We start from the raw sequence: 17,685 nt of genomic DNA on the forward strand, positions 1-17,685 counted from the left end.
CGTGATGTGAACAAAAAGGAGTCTTTAAATATTCAGTCAATTGGTCTAGTGTCCACCCTTGAGAGTTCCCAGAATTCTTTAACTGAGTTAACTGAACCTGCTTTGAGGGGTAAATTAAATTCTAATGATGACGCTCCTCTTTTGAGCAGTAACGTGGGTGACACTCTCAAGAGTTCATGTGCTAATTTCCTGTCTGATGGTTTTGTCAGTCCTCTGGACAGTAATGACAGGAAATCAGTTAAAATATATCGTGATACAGGTGCTTGCCAATCCCTTATGCTGACCAGTGTTCTAGGCTCTAATGTTAATTCCTCTGATGAAACTGTAATCTTACAAGGTGTAGGGAATAATTACTTCTCTGTCTCTCTGTGCAGAGTGAATTTAGAGTCTGGTTTTGTTAATGGTTCCGTTATGGTTGGGTTGGTTGAGACACTCCCAATGTCAGGTGTAACTTTCTTACTTGGAAATGATATTGGTGAAAGTCAAGTGTGTCCAGCTCCTCAGTTGTCTAGTGAGCCAGTGGCTGCGGCCCAGGATTGTGATGTCCCTGATGCGTTCTCTGCATGTGCTGTCACTAGGGCTAAGTCTAAAGTTACTGGTGACTTAGAGGATAATGATAATGATGATGTTATCCTAGCAGACACTTTTCTTGCTAATTTGGACCACTCACCAGATGAGGCAGTACCCCGTAGTGTTGATAATTTGTCTCGTCAAAAGTTGGTTGAGTTGCAGGTTGCTGACCCCGAGTTGAAAGGTCTAGCTAACTCTGCTCGCAGTGAGGAAGGGTCAGCTGGTGCTTCTACTTGTTATTATATAAAGTCAGGAGTACTTATGAGGAAGTGGAGACCCTCAACAGCATCAGCCGACTGTGACTGGGAGGTTGTACATCAAGTTGTCATCCCTCGTGTTTGTAGGCAGGATATCATTAGAGTGGCTCATGATTCCAGTTTGGCAGGACACCTTGGAGTGAGGAAGACTGTGGCACGCATTTTGAAACACTTCTACTGGCCAGGTATCTTCAGGGATGTTTCCTGGTATTGTAAGTCTTGTCACACCTGTCAAGTTGTGGGGAAGTGTAATCAGACCGAAAAGATTGCACCTCTAGTTCCCATTCCTCCTTTTGAGGCGCCATTCACCCGTGTGTTGGTGGATATTGTGGGCCCTCTTCCTAAGATTTCTTCAGGATTTTCTTATGTGTTGACCCTGATTGATATGGCTACTCGTTATCCTGAAGCCATTCCACTTAGAAATATCTCAGCAAAGAACGTGGTTAAGGAAATGCTAGGGTTCTTCACAAAGTTTGGTCTGCCCAAGGAGGTACAGTCAGACCGGGGAAGTAATTTCATGTCAAATGTTTTCAAGCAGTCTCTGAAAGAGTTGGGCATCACCCAGATCACGTCTTCAGCTTACCATCCCCAGACCCAAGGAGCGTTGGAGAGATATCATCAAACACTCAAATCGATGCTCATGAAATACTGTTTGGAACATCAGAAAGACTGGGATAAAGGTCTTCCATTCGTTGTGTTTGCCGCAAGAGAATCTCCAAATGAATCACTGGGCTTCTCACCTTTTGAACTACTGTTTGGCCATGAAGTAAGAGGACCCCTTAAGCTACTCAAGGAATGCTGGCTTTCGGAGGAAGATGACGTCAACCTGCTGGAGTATGTGATGAAGTTCAAAGAACGGCTGTCCACTGCTTTACAGCTGGCGAGAGAGAATTTAGGAGCTGCTCAGGAGAAGATGAAGACTTGGTATGATAAGAAGTCCAGGTTACGCCACTTTCAGCCAGGAGATCAGGGTTTGATTCTGCTACCAGTGCATGGGCAACCTCTTCAAGCCAAGTTCAGTGGTCCTTATTTCGTGGAGAAGAAACTCAGTGATGTCAACTATGTCATCGCCACACCAGATCGTAGAAAGAACAAGCAACTTTGTCACATCAACATGCTAAAGTTATATCACAGGCGGGACGAAAATAACCCAGTCTGCACTGTAGCTGTTCCACCCGAGTCTGCAAGTGAAGTTCTCCCATGCAGCATGAGCCTGAGTGATAGTTTGGGGAAGAATCCTGATATCATGAATGATCTCCAGACTAAACTTTCTCATCTAGCTCCCGAGGAAAAGCAGGAATTTTCGGCATTACTGCAGGAGTACCCACAAGTGTTCCGTGCTACTCCAGGAAAAACCACTGTGTTGATGCATGATGTCAATGTTGGAGACGCAAAGCCAATTAAACTGCCTCCTTAACGTGTGAACCCAGTGAAAGTTCCTCTCATCCAGAAGGAGCTTGGCTACCTGTTGGACCACAAGATGATTGAGCCCTGTCAGAGCGAGTGGAGTTCTCCTGTCACTCTAGTCCCTAAGCCAGGTGGGTCACAGCGGCTTTGCATCGACTACAGACGTGTTAATCAGATAACCAAAACAGACACTTACCCTCTCCCTCGTGTGGAAGATTGCATAGACAAGATCGGAAAGGCTAGGTACATAAGTAAGTTTGATTTGTTAAAGGGATACTGGCAAGTACCTATGACTGAACGTGCTAGGGAGATCTCATGTTTTGTAACACTAGGAAAGACTTTTGCATGTTCTGTAATGCCATATGGTATGAAGATTGCACCAGCCACATTTCAGAAGCTCATGAATGTTGTAACAGAGGGTTTGGCAGGGTGTGTTATTTATATTGACGATGTATTAATCTTCAGTGACAACTGGAAAGATCACCTATGCCATGTCAGTAAAGTGCTTGAGCGTTTGGTTCAGGCTAATCTTGTAGCTAATTTATCAAAGTGTGAGTTTGGTCAAGCTAAAGTTCAGTACCTTGGGTACGTAATTGGTGATGAACATATTGCACCACCAGGAGCTAAGGTTCAGGTTATAAGTGATCTTCCCAGACCTAAAAGTAGGAAAGAGCTACAAAGATTTTTGGGAATGGTACGTTATTACAGGAGATTTGTTCTAAACTTTTTAATTCTTGTATCACCACTTACAGACCTACTGAAAAAGGGAGTTAAATTTGTCTTGACCGATAACTATGAATCCTCTTTCAGCAAACTTAAAGCTATCCTATTAAGTCAGCCAGTGCTCGCTACTCCAAATTTTGCTAAGCCTTTTAAGATGGCTGTTGACGCAAGTGATACAGGAGCTGGGGCTGTTTTGCTGCAAGAGGATGATCAGGGTATTGAACACCCTGTATCTTATTACAGTAAGAATTTCACTCCACCTCAAAAGAACTACTCAACTATTGAGAAAGAGCTTTTGGCCTTGATTTTGGGTTTACAGCATTTTTCATTTTATTTGTGTTCTGGTTTTGACCCCATAGTCATTTATACCGATCATAACCCACTAAAATTCCTTAGTAAGTTTAAAGATAAAAATCAGAGATTGGCAAGATGGAGTCTACTTCTTCAGGAGTATTCATTAGACACACAACATGTCAGGGGGAAAGAAAATGTTATTGCAGATTGCTTATCTAGACTTTAGACAGATTGTTTTAGAGTAATAAGAAATTTCCATGGTAAATTTCTTTTTCTTTGTGGGGAGGTGTTACATAGCCTATGATTTCATCATCCTTTGTGTAATTCTAACGAACAGTATGCTGCATGTTTGATCACGAGCGTGTTCTACCTCACTCCCCCCTTCTACCCTTATAGTAGAGTAAGTCGTTCTTTCTGTTGTTCAGAGCAGGATTGTCAACTCTTTGTCCCCTATGGCTTCATTTGCGCGTCCTTCTTACAAGTTGTGTCAAGCTCTGCCGGCCCCTATATAATGAGCTCAGTCTCTGCATTAATTGCCACTTAGATCTACTCCTCATTTTGCTCACATCTCTGTCCTACCCTGTACAGTTGTTATTATTGTGAGTGCTCAGGAAGTCTCCAGCCATCTAGCAGCTGTGTAATTTGAGTATAAGTGTTATTACATTTTTTCCTTGTACTGTATAGCATAAGGTGTTGATTCGTAGGCTTAATGAGGTTTTTGTGATTCATGTGTTTTTATGTCAGTCATTTTTGATAATATTTTGTATCTGTAATAATATATCTTGCATTCACTGAGTATTATCCGGTTTTCTCATTTTATCAGGGCTGACTTATATAAATTTACACTTGCTAATTTCGTGTTAGTAGAGGCTATTGCGGTTAACCATATATTTAACCTGTTTTTTGCCATTACGTTATCCTTATGAGTCCTGAATGTTTAGTTGTTAGTTTGAGCATTAAACTTTAACTTATAATTTTACCTAACTCTTTTGTTTTGAACCTGGAACTTTGCGGGACAGTTTTCTCTGTTCCGTAACAATATATAAATTTTGCCGTATTAGTTTGAGGAAAAAATCGCAGAAGCCACATGCATGAATAAAGAAAAAAAAAAAAACGCCAGCAATACGGACTCGTACTGCCCCTTGGCAGGATAATTAACAAGACTGCACTGAAGAGGTGCCTATTGGTGCAGTGGGGAACTATTTGTTTTTCCCATTCTATTGATCTATTGTGGGAATTTCGGGGTCCTTCTAGTATATCTACCAGTATGTAACGACATCTGTATCTATATCTGTCTGTCTATCTACCTATATACAGCTACCACCACCAACACCAACACCACCATGAAGGCTACAGCCACCATCAACATCACAGCTAACACCACCACCATAGTCATTACAGCTACCACCACCATCATAACAGCTACCACCACTACAATTACAGCTACCTGTACCACCACCATCATCATTACAGCAACCACCACCATCGTAACAACTACCACCACCATCATTACAGTGAACACCACCACCACCATTATAGCTAAAAGCACCGTTTCTTCGTTGCATTAGTGAAGTAACAGACATCGTAATGCAGATGTACAGCTCTTCCTCCCCCCCCCCCCGCATCTCTCACCCTTTCTCTACAAAGACCGACAAAACTGCACAAATATGTCCCGCCGCCTCTTTCGTGTGCACGTGTTGTAACATCAATAGGGACAACTATTAAGGGCCACAACACAGAATCAACTGATATAAAATTGGAGCTGGCCTGTTTGGGAGCCAGTTCCAACCATCCTGCCAAGTTTCATCAAAATGATAGTTTTGGCTGCACTACACACACACACACACACACACACATACAAAGAGAGAGAGAGAGAGAGAGAGAGAGAGAGAGAATGTGGGCAATACCAATACATCTTTAGAGACAGTAATGTTGATAAATGGGAGGAATTCCCGGAAAGTATGTGCTTTTGTTCTTTACTTCTTTACACGTATGGTGCCAAGTAGTTTCGAACAGACTCAACAAAGTGCACTCCTGCAGTATAAGTAGTTTTGGCCTTCACTCCTCACCTGTGGTCTTTGGCGTACATGTGCGTATCCCATGTAAGGAGTTCCAACACGTCGTCCACCCGCCTCAGCCACGACACCTGGATTATAAAGATGGCGGTAGTTAATGGATACAAATGGATATCAGAAAAAATATGATAATGGAGAGAGAGAGAGAGAGAGAGAGAGAGAGAGAGAGAGAGAGAGAGAGAGAGAGAGAAGAATGTTTTTATAAAATGGGAAGAGTGAGATAAGGGAGGAAAAGTTAAAATGATAATGAAGAAGTGTGAGGTGGTAGGATGAATAATATCTCTCAGGTTTATACCTCCTGTTCTCTGTCTGTCTGTCTGTCTGTCTGTCTGTCTGTCTGTCTGTCTGTCTCTCTCTCTCTCTCTCTCTCTCTCTCTGGCAAAATAACAGGAAAAACCCATTGAAAAATTGCTCAACTCATTCGTGTGGCGCACAGTAATTATCCTCACGGAGAATACTAATTAACCGGCTATGGACCCTCTAGAGCACACTATATATCCTACAGCTTTACCGATTAACCCTCTATAGCACTTTATGTAGCTCACTGGAACACTTAAGGCTCTGGACCACACTAATTAACCCTCTATTAATTCAAGCACAAAAATTAGCCTAGCTTAGTACAATCATTAAGCCTCTGTTGAATAATAATTAATTTTCTGAAGCTCACTACTTCAAGTCTAAATACTGGAGCACATTAATTAACTCCTGATAGTAGTAATTAACTCTCTGTTGCAAATTAATTCTCTGGAATTGTTAACCATAGAGAATGGAAGTGATGTGAGTATAAGTGGCTGGGAAAAGGATGGGAGAAGGAGGGAGGAAGAGATCAGTAGGATGGAAGTAGTGGAAGCAAATATAAAAGTCAAAATGGGGAAGGCCCAAGGAATTAATGGCGTGTGTGGTGAAATCCTACAACATGGGGGAGAGATAGCAGTAGAATGGATATGGAAGATGTGCAGATTGGCCTGGGAGGAATGTACAGTAGAGTTCCAGAAGATTGGAAGTCAGGTGTAATTACCTCCCGGTACAAAAGACAATAGGAAAAAGAAGTGTGTGGTAATCACAAGGTCATTTGCCTTCTTAGTATAACTGGAAAAGTATATGGTAGGATACTTAATGACAGAGTTACGGAAATAACAGAGGAATTAAACTGAGAAGAACGGGGAGGTTTTAGGAAGGGAAGAGGTTGTGTAGATCTGATTTTCATCCAAGAGGTCTTTAGTGGAAAAAAGTTTCTATAGAAGAGAAGGAAGTTGTATGAGCCATCATGGAGTTGGAGAAAGCATATGACAGAGTGGATAAACAAGGAATGTGAAAAATATTACGTATATATGGAGTAAATGGGAAGCTGCCGAATGCCGTAAAGAGTATGTATGAGGGTGCTAAGGCTGCTGTGCGTGTGGATGGTGAACTGAGTGAATATTTCTGTTTGAATGTTGGAATGAAACAGGGATATGTCGAGTTCCCATGGTTGTTCAATCTGTATATGGATGGGGTTATAAAAGAGATACAAGGTGGAACAGTCAATGTTGGAGCGGCTCGAATGTGAGGGTACAGAGTTTGAAAACATCCTATCCTGTTGTTAGCAGATGATACTGTTTTGTTAAGTGAAGACGGAGGGGAAGTGCAAGGCTTGAGAATGAGTTTGGGAGAATGTGTTAGAAACGGAATCCAAAGGTGAATGTAGGGAAGAGTAAACTTTCTGAAAGAATGACGTTAACTGTACTGAATGGAGAGTGAGGTTGGGTGATGAGGAAATGGAAAATGTGAGTGCATTCAAGTCTTTGGGTAGTGTGATGAGTAAGGATAAAAGTTTAGAAGATGAAGTGCTTGAAAGTGTACAACAGTGAAAAAAGGTTGCTCGTTCTTTGAAAGCAGTGATAAGAAATAGGAAAGAAAGCATAAGTCGCTGCATGAGTTTACAGTATTGTGATACAAACTTTAACGTACGGAAGCGAAGCTTGGACCTTGTTGGAAGAACACAAGTCAACAGTGGGAGCAGTGGAAATGAGTTATTTGAGAGGAGCATGTGGAGTTACATGTAGAAACATGCTGACAAATGAAGATGTGAAGCAACATTGTGGTGTGGATATGGATGTGACAGAATGCGCTGGGAGAAATACAGTGAGGTGGTTTGGTCACGTGAAGAGGATGGAGTATGACAGACTAACTTGGAGAGTGTATGTGAGTGAGGTGGAGGGGAAGAGAGGGAGGAAGAGACCAAGGATGAGATGGACAGATGGGGGTGTGGGCTCGGGAGGGGGGGGGGCAGCAAAATGGCGGGGGATAGGGCGACATAGAGACGATTTGTTTGTGGCCACCCCTTATGGGATTAAGGCGTCTGGTGATAGATAGATAGATGGACACAAATTAACCTTCTTTTAACACTGGAACACTGGTGGAGTCTGTAGTACCAAATAATGCCTCTGGAACACTAATTAACTCTATTATAGTCTGATTACCCGTCAATAGCATATTAAGTCGCCCTCTGTAACACATAAGTTAACCCACTAGTGCAAACTAATCAACCACCTGGTGCATATTTTTTAGCCCCTTGAAGCACATTAATTAACCTTTCGTGGCACATTTATTACCCCCTGAGGCACATTAATTAACCCTTCGTGGCACATTTATTAGCCCTCTGGTGCATACTAAGCAATACCCGAGCACAAGTTAACCTTTTCATGCACAAAAATTAACCACAAATCCTTAGCTGTACCTCTTGCCCACAGTAGTTAACCCTTTCGAGAGCCAAATTAGCCCTCTGGAGCATACTAGCCTAATTAACCCCCATGAAGCTCAGCACTTAACCCTTCGCAGCTCACCGACATATTGGCAGGGTGCAGCACCATACAATCCAAGGCTGTCTCCCCTCCCAGGTGCACTCTGAGGCTGCTATTACGAGAGGCCAGTTGGGGCTGGGGAGGTAAGTCTTCTTCTTCTTCTTCTTTCTCTTCCTCTTCTTTCTCCTCCTCCCCCTCTTCAACCAGCGCCTCCTTCCTCTCCTTCTCCTCCCTCTCCGTCCCAGCTGTGAGGAGGGTTGAGGGGGAGGAGGAAGGTGTGGGGGAGGAAGGAAGAGGGGGAGGAGGCAAGGTGAAGTAGTTGAGCGGCTGGAGGGTTAAGGTGGGAAGCGTCTCACTCTCTACACTTCCTGGAAAGTTTGAGAAAGACGGTATTAGCAAGGATATATAACAGGGAAAGCAATAGAGCATTAATAGTAGATACATAGCAGCAGTAACCAAAAAAAAAAAAAAAAAAAAAAATCATACTTAAAAATACGTAATAATAGTAATGATGAAGATGATGATAATGATGATGATGATGATGATGATGATGATGATGATGGTAATAATAATAATAATAATAATAATAATAATAATAATTAATAATAATAATAATAATAACCAGTATAATAATTATTATTGTTATAATAATAATAATAATAATAATAATAATAATAATGATGATCAGTATAATAATAATTATTATTGTTATAAAAAAAATAATAATAATTTTAATTTTAAATCTAATAATTATCAAGAAGAAAAGTACGAAGACGACGACGACGACGACGACGACGAAGAAGAAGAAGAAGTTTATATAAGGGGGAAAAAATGTTACAAAATAAAGGAAATTCCAGTGATTGTGTCTTTAATACTTGTATGGCCATAACTTCCTTAAAGACAATATACCCAGTCTTAGGATCCCCTGCTGCTTCTGACAGTATCATATTACTTCTCAAGTATATATATCGGTACTGTAATAATAAATCCACCCATTCATCAGTCCATGCATCATCCTATCCCACTTTGCTGTCCACTCCAGACTGAGAATACCATTATGAATTTATTCCTCTACCCTAGACGATTTTCTTGAGCTCAAGCTTGGCATTTCGCTCTGAAGGGGTTACCGGAGGCTGTGGTTAACTCCTGCAGGTCTAGAAATCTTTACCAAGCTGGATACTTTGCACCGTGGAGAGAATAAAAGCAGGCTTACGCTCAAATTAAGACATGATAGCCTGGGCAAAGGTTGTCGATATGTGTGTGAGCATGGGCAGTTAAGCCTTTAATTAAACTCACTGACGAATTCTTCAGCTCTGACTACAAACAACCAGTTTTGTTCCGATCTGCAACCATAAGCAAAAATTTCAGATCTGGAGTCACCATCCAGTTTTGTTGAGATTTGGAGCCAGCAGCAAATTTTGTTCAGATTTGGAGCCACCAGCCAATTTTGTTCTGATTTGGAGGGACCTTACGATTTTCTTAAATATCTCCTGAATAAACACTCCTCTTCTTTTCAAAAAAAAAAAAAAAAAAACTGTGAAGGTACCAGGAACAAAGCAGGAAGTACCTCAGTGCCGTATCAGGATTAACACTAAGTACCTTCTTGCAATGCAGAGCCAAACAAGAAGCGGTGCCAAGGCGCGGCAAACCCATCCCCGGCAGTCATTTTAGTGCTGACGTATAAATACAACAGGATATCTAGTCAAAGATTCACACATCAAAATTGGAGTAAATCGGGTGAAAATGGACAATTTTCTGCTCATTTGAAATTTTAGGCCCGACCCACCTGACATTTGAAGGATGCACCTTTAGGTTTTGCTTTCTTGTCGATATGACGAGTCAGAAATTACTTATGGCGAATAAACGATTTTTGTTTACATTTTTTCGGGCCTACAGCCTGGGCCTTGGCCCAGTTTGGCCCAAAATTTAATCCGGTGATCAAGTCATAGCCCATCATCCTTGTAATTTTAGTCAAAATTACACCAGTAGTTTTTGCATAAAGTTGTTAACAGACAGATAGACAAACAGACAGACCGAGTGAAAACAATAGCCGTCCCCTTGCCCCTCCGGGGCGGGGACGGGTAATAATGTAGTTGTAAGTTTATATAATTAATGCTGAAGCACTTTATAGATAACTTTTACTGTAGTTACCGATTTTTTTTTCAGCAACTTTAGCAAGAAAATATTCTGAATTATATTGCTGTTAAGGATGTCAGTCTGTTAATGATAATGATTATATCTCTCTCTCTCTCTCTCTCTCTCTCTCTCTCTCTCTCTCTCTCTCTCTCTCTCTCTCTCTCTCTCTCTCTCTCTCTCTCTCTCTCGTCTACCCACCACCATGACTCAACCATCACTTACAAAGCACCCTCTGATGTGAACTAGCAGGCAAACTTTAACGCTCTTACACATACCACTAGTTGATTACTAATAAGCTAAATCCCCCAAATATCGCTGATCTGAACTAAAGGCACAACTTCTGCTGACAACAGAGTCCCCAGCAGCATGTTTCCCAAAGCACAATCACCAATATTCACCAGTTAAGTTGTATTTTTCTTTCTCCGTGATCTGTGTATGATTGAGAAGCGATAGTATAACTACGTTCTCATGTATGGCCCCACACAACACATGCCACCACTTGAAATCTGATACTGTACCAACCTGTGTGTGTGTGTGTGTGTGTGTGTGTTAGCCCACTGTTGATCTGGTATGCGCGTGTGTTTGCGCTTTGCCGATTGCGTATATGAGTGTGTTTGTTTCCTGTGCAGTTTTTGTCATAGCTTCGCATGCATTAAACTAAGGCACAACTTAAGCAATCTGTTTGGAGGTGCAGCAGCCCGCACACCAGACGCCATCATGTATCTTAAAGAAACACCAAGCTGACTACCAATGTTAACCACCAGTGATGTAATAAGCAGACGGGTGACATGAGTAAACTAAAATGAGGAAAAAAGCAAGGTGATCTGTCACGATGATGCGACACGACAAGAGCTAATGTTATGAAGTTAGATGACGAGGAGAACTGAGCAGAGGCGAAGTGAAATTGTGACAGGAGAAAGTTAAATGACTAAAATTAAGTAATTTAAAAATAAGGATTGAAGAGAATACATGAGGTAAATGATACGAACTAAGGGAGTCTGAGCTGAAGTGACAGTGTGTAGTGATATATAAGTGAGGCAAGGGAAGAAGTAATGTGACAAGACAAGGTGACATGAAGCAACGTCAGATGAAATGAAAGTCATACTCCATTCACTTAAGAAAATCCATCTCTCCATCTTCACTGTTGAGTTGCAATAAGGGTATTACTAGAATAAGGCACAGCGTGTGGCAGGTGGAGACACCCACCATCCACTCACCCGTTGTAGCGCAGCCTTCAGGTGTACTACTGTGAATGAGAAGCCAAAGGGTTTCTTGTAGCCCAGGAAGCCATTTACTATACTGAGTTGTAATCATAAGTTCAAATGGATGCCAGATGATTTAGTGGGTTAACGTGCTCCAAGTGGATGTGACCATTGAGGGTTTCCATCCGTGGGTTGGCTGGGGTTTATTGCTCACATTGCGCCACTCGGAGGACATGTAAGTTTAGTCACCCATGTCTTAAAGATCGAGACTGAGTAACCTAGCCCCGGACTCCTACGCCTCTGACATGGCAAAGAAGGGCTTGATGCTAGCAGAGAGATATGGTGATAGTCTTTTTCCGTTATTAGACTGTAGATGTAATTTACCGCTGATATATGGTGCTTATATAAAAAGTGCTAAGGAAAGACTGCACAGCCGTAGCATTCATTATTCTGCCATTGATTGTACCAAGAGATTATCACTAGGATATAATGTTAGTCATGATGAACTGCTTTCCAGCGATGTGACGTAAGTTGACAAAATGCCAAAATTCGGAGCCAGGTTAAGAATAAGGAACTGCAGTGGGAGAGACCGGCCTGCCATCAGGAGCATCACAGCGGCGGCAGGAACACAAAATTTAGTGACATGAAACGAAGTATCGGGAAAAATTTGATATGAATTGACGTTATAATGTGTGTTAGGGAGGTAGCACGATATGAGAGGAAGTAAGAACATGAGATCAAGCGGCAGGAAGGAACTTGGGTTGAGGTGACAAGGTAATTTAGATATGTAGCATGATGAGAAGTGAGGTAGGGACGTGCAGTGAAATAAGAGTGAAGTGAGGAAAATGCAGTAATGCAGTATAAAGCAATGCGTCATGACAAAAGTGACAAGAGGCAAGAAGAGGCAAACTGAGTAAACAGAAGTGGGTATAAGTGACGTACCTGCCATCAAGAGGATCAGCAGCAACTGCAGCAAGGCACAGAGGCTCAGTGGTGGTGGTGCTTCCTCTGCCATTACTCCTAAAAAGATAACAGTGGCTTTAATCACACCGCCACCTTAAATATAAATAAAACTATAACTAAAATGATCTCAATAACAATAATAATGGTAACGATGATGATAATAATAATAATAATAATAATAATAATAATAATCCATCCATCCGTCCATCATTCAATCCTACATTGCCTCATGAGGAGCGTAGGAGCCAGGGGCTAGGCAACTTGGTCCTGTCATTTAAGATGAGAGTGAATAATAATAATAATAATAATAATAATAATAATAATAATTAGAACTCTGTAGCTGTCCTGCGGACAGTCACTAATCTCCACCTACTGTTTCTTACAATGACCTTGACCCTACTGGGGAGATTTGGAATTTTTAAAATAAAACGAAATAAACTCTTAGGAATCGGTTCGCTAAGTTTCATTTTCAGATTACTTGCTCAGGTTCCGTTGAAATCTGCAGTAGACAAGATCACCTTATCTCGTCCACAACACAATACTGATATAACACTTTCTGACATGCCTTTCCACTAGGCATAAAGGATTTGCCTTTTATTCCTATTAGCAGTGGCCCATTCCAGGACACATAACTTGGGCCCTACAGATTCCTCACACAGGCTCCGGTTACCCCGGAATCGTCGTGAGACTCAAGGCCAGAATAAAAATAACAGGAAAAAGAAGTCTCCACCCATGCAATAGGTGGAGACTAATAAAAATAATAATAATAATCTAGCTATCTACCTATTGCTAGACGCCTTAATCCCGTAAGGGGTGGCCACAAACAAAATACCGTCTCCATGTCGCCTTGTCCTCCCCCCCCCCCATTTTGCTTCCCTCCCTCAGCTCACATCTTCCTCTCTCATATGTCTCTCCACTCCATCACTTCATCTCATCCTCGGCGTCCCCCTCCCTCTTCCTTCCTCCACCTCATTCACATACACCCTCCTCGTTAGTCTCTCACTCTTCATTCTCTCCACATGGCCAAACCATCTCATTGTATTTCTCCTAACGCTTCCTATCACATCCACATCCACAACACAATTCTCCTTCACTTCCTCATTTGTGAGTATGATTCCCTATGTAACTCCACATGCTCCTCTCAAAATACTCATTACCACTGCTCTCGCTCTTGACTTGTGCCCTTCCACAAGGTCCAAGCTTCGCTTCGTTACGTTAGAGTTGGTATCATATTTCTATAATGCAGTGACTTTTTTACTTCCATGCTCAGTTCCCTATGTCGTATCACTGTTTTTAAAGAACCAGCAAATTTTCTTCCCTGTTGTACGCTTTCAAGCCCTTCATTCTCCAAACTTCCATCCTTATTGATCACACCACACAAGCACTTAAATGTACCGGTACTCGCATTTTCTATTTCCTCATCATCCAATCTTACTGTAAATTCAGTGACTTCATTTCTCTCGAAGATCATAATTTTACTCTTCCCTACATTCACCTTTAGATTCCATTTCTTACACGCTCCCCCAGACTCATTCCCCAAACCTTGCAGTTCCCCTTCGTCTTCACTGAATAATACATTAACAGCTGCAAACAAGAGTACAGGAAGTTTCCAATCGCAGCCCTCACTCATTAGGGTCGCTCCAACATCCACCACCCTACCTTGTATTTCTTTTATAACCCCATCCATATACAGACTGAACACCCAAGGAGACATGACACATCCTTGATTCAATCCAACATTCAGATAAAAAAATTCAATCAGTTCACCATCCACGCACACTACAGCCTTAGCATCCTAATGCGTGCTCTTCATAGTCCAGTCATTTTACGGCCCAAAACGGCTGGACCTGGAACATATTGCAACAGAATTTCTTTTTGCAGGGATGGCATCTTCATACATCCAGGAATTCTAGAAAAAAAGTCTAGGAAAGTCTTGCTGGGGGAACAGTTTTAAAAGTGTGGCTGAAAATCCGCCACTTGATCTTTTCTGCATTTGATTTTGGAAGATGTTTTATCTTGATTTTTTTTTTCTTTTTTTTTTTTCTTTTTTTTCTTTTTTACAAGAAGATGGATTGAATGGTGTCTTGGATTTGCTGTAAATGGACCATGGAACAAATCGTGGACCTGTGCGCCTTGTGCCAGGAATCTTTGGCAAATGGTCAGCCAACTGTGACCCTTCGAGAAAAGGGAAGTCATGGTGTCAATAAAGCAAGTGAACAGCGAGGAGATGACATCAAAACTTTACCTGGACAATTAGTCCATATACACTGTCGTCAGCAATACTGCAATCCACACTTGATAAACCGCTGCATAAAGGAAAAGGCAGGAACTAGTACATCATCTACCCTAAGTTGCCAGCTGCTTTCACAAAAACCTGCATTCAACTTCCAAGAACACTGCTAGTTTTGCTCTCAGCCTGTGGTATGTCCAAGAAAGAAAAGAGCATATGATGACACATTAGTGTTTCCAGTTAGAAGTCTTGACTTTAAGGCCACGGTCGAAAGCGTGTGTAAGGAGCGTGGTGATGAGTGGGCTCAAATGGTACAAAGTATGATTGAATTTGCTCAAGATCTGCATGCAGCAGACGCTGCTTACCATCAAGTCTGCAGCAGCAACTTCAGGACTAGGAAACAGGTTCCTCTGCAGTACCAGCCTATCAATGACGCCAAGCCTGAGCTTGTAAGAGGTCGACCAAAAAGCAGCTCAAAAGAATATGCATTGCTGGAGGTAGTTGCTTTTCTACAGGAGAATGATGATGAACAGATATCAGGTTTTTGGCTCTCTTTTTTTTCTGTCTTATTAAGTTTGCATAAATATGTTACATTTTTATTATATTTATTTGTTGTCTCTGTATCTCTTAGGTTACAATACCTATTTATTGTGCTACAAAAAAATGCATGTTTACTCCAACAGGTGACTATTGGTGACCTTATTCTGAAGATGAAGGAGGACTGTTAAAAACCATACAGTGTGAAATACATGAAAAAGAAACTCAAAGACCACTTCGGCAGTGATCTCCTCATCACGAACATCAATGGAAAACCTGACGTGGCAACATTCAGGAACGTTGCAGCAGACATTTTGAACAAGTTCTATCAGGCCCCCAAAGAAACTGATCCTGAGGCAGAGAAGATGAGATTCATACAGACTGCAGCACACCTCATCAGAAATGACATCAAGTCTGTGCCAACTAGCTCAGACGAGTATCCTAGACCTGAGGACATCTCAGACTTGGAGCACAACATCTCATTCGTTCCCATGTCTTTGAAACTACTTCTCAGGCAGATTTTCATTGAAAACAATGCTGACCTCAAGATTGCTTCTCTTGGCCAAGCAATAATGCAGGCTGCCAGACCAAGAGTCCTTCTTGCTCCCCTGCAGATTGGCCTTGCAGTTCAGATGCATCATCACTTTGGATCAAAGTTCCTCATTGATTCCCTTAATAGGCATGGCTTTTGTACATCTTACACAGAGGTTAAGAAGTTTGAGATGTCAGCTGCAGCCTCACAAGGTACAGACATCCAAGGCATCACTCCAGGACACTTTGTCCAGTATATGGCTGACAATGTTGATCACAACATTAGAACACTGGATGGGTTCATTACTTTCCATGGAATGGGAATCATTGCTGCTGTGTCACACCTGGCATCAAACACCAGAAACCAGTTCCCAAGCAGGCTGTAAGTTCCAAAGACCTGGCTATTAAGGTAAAGATCACTTTCCGCTTCTACAGGGCAGATGGCAATGCCACTTTGCCTATCCTTTATGAGAATCTGGATCCAGTTGACACTATAGACCACACTGAGAAGATAGACTACTTCTGGAAGGTATCTTGGCCTCTGAGGTCACCACGGCCTGGATGGTCAGGCATGATGCAGGGTGTCTACCAAGGAGATGATAGACATGAACTCCGGTGACATGAGCTGTATTTATTCAACACTAACATTTGTGTGTGCAGAAGCCAAGCATCATGATGTGATACCAGTCGTTACATTTGACCAGCCTCTGTGGTGGAAAGCCCAGACCATTGTTGCAAGTGAACCACCTGACAGTGATCTGCATTGCTTGGTATTATGTCTTGGTGGGTTCCACACAGAAATGAGTTACCTAGGGTCCATTGGCCACATAATGTCCGGATCTGGCATTCAAGAGCTGCTTGAGGTGGTGTATGCTCCTAACACAGTTTCTTCCATATTAAATGGAAAAGTTGTAGCTAGAGCAGTCAGGGATCACCTCCTTGTGGATTCGGTCCTGCATGCCTTGGTAGCAGCAAAGGTCTTCAACACACGGCTGCCAGGAGTTGATAATGCCTTTAATTCAGAACAGGCACCAGATGTAATAGATCAAGGAATGCTGGCTGAAGAGATTCCACTGTCTCATGCCAGCACATCTGGTTCTGATGATATAGAAATGGAGCATGACGAAGAAGCACCCTGTTCCTCTGCAGTGGATGTCTTGGATGAAGACTTGGCTGCAGCTCTCCAGTTGTATGACAGACTGGTTGCTGGTGAAGTATCTGTTCCAGAAGTGTGTTCATCAGGGTGTCTGAACATAATCCAACAGAAATTGGAAACACAGAAAGTACAAATGACAGCAAATCGTACCACCAACCTCTGGCTGCAATACATGGAGATGGTTGACATACTGCGCTTGTTCATCAGAGCAGAGAGAACAGGTAACTGGATGCTTCATCTAAAGTCAGTTCAAGAAATGCTGCCATACTTTGCTGCTGCAGGGCACAATCTGTATGCCAAGTCGCCATACATCTACTTTACAACAGATGCTTCGGCTTGTGACACCCATCCAAAAGTCTTCACATTTTTCATGTCAGGGCACCACGTTGTTCACAGGAGCAATCGCTACTGGGCTGGACTATCAGCTGATCTAGTAATAGAACAAACTCTAATGAAAACCATGAAAACAACTGGAGGACTGACATGAGGGCGTGGAATGGCTGAGTCACAACGTACCCAATGGCTTTTATCGATGCCAGCTTGCTCCAGTGTTACTGGTGTCATGCAGAAACTTGCAGAGACAGAGTATGTGACCAGCGACCAGCACAAAGACGCTACTCCAGCCAGCCAGACAGACAAGAGATGACAAAGACATGAGAAGTCTCCTCAAGTACCTGCAGCAAAGAAATCCCTTCGAGCGAGACCCCTCACTGCAAAATATTGCCATGGGGGTGACTGCTGACAGAGCTGTAAATGCAGACAAGGCAAAAGAGGTGGGATGCAAGATTCTGCAGTCGATGACAGGAAAATATGTCAGTAAT

General features: G+C 42.2%; 1 protein-coding gene across 1 annotated transcript in view; it reads right to left on the reverse strand.

The window, feature by feature from the left end:
- The window catches only part of LOC145412882 (uncharacterized), a 118,183-nt gene extending 103,577 nt beyond the window's left edge, over positions 1 to 14,606 (reverse strand). Inside the window, exons 1-4 of the mRNA XM_080282680.1 lie at positions 14,579 to 14,606; positions 12,390 to 12,503; positions 8,152 to 8,477; positions 5,321 to 5,397 (exon numbers count right to left, since the gene is read on the reverse strand). Coding sequence (XP_080138806.1) covers positions 5,321 to 5,397; positions 8,152 to 8,477; positions 12,390 to 12,503; positions 14,579 to 14,606 — 545 coding nt within the window. The remainder of the gene's footprint in view (positions 1 to 5,320; positions 5,398 to 8,151; positions 8,478 to 12,389; positions 12,504 to 14,578) is intronic.
- Between the last annotated feature and the right edge of the window lie 3,079 nt (positions 14,607 to 17,685).

The sequence above is a fragment of the Coenobita brevimanus genome, chromosome 94, assembly GCF_032717465.1.
Source record: "Coenobita brevimanus isolate Jiangsu-jjx chromosome 94, ASM3271746v2, whole genome shotgun sequence".
Classification (NCBI taxonomy): domain Eukaryota; kingdom Metazoa; phylum Arthropoda; class Malacostraca; order Decapoda; family Coenobitidae; genus Coenobita; species Coenobita brevimanus.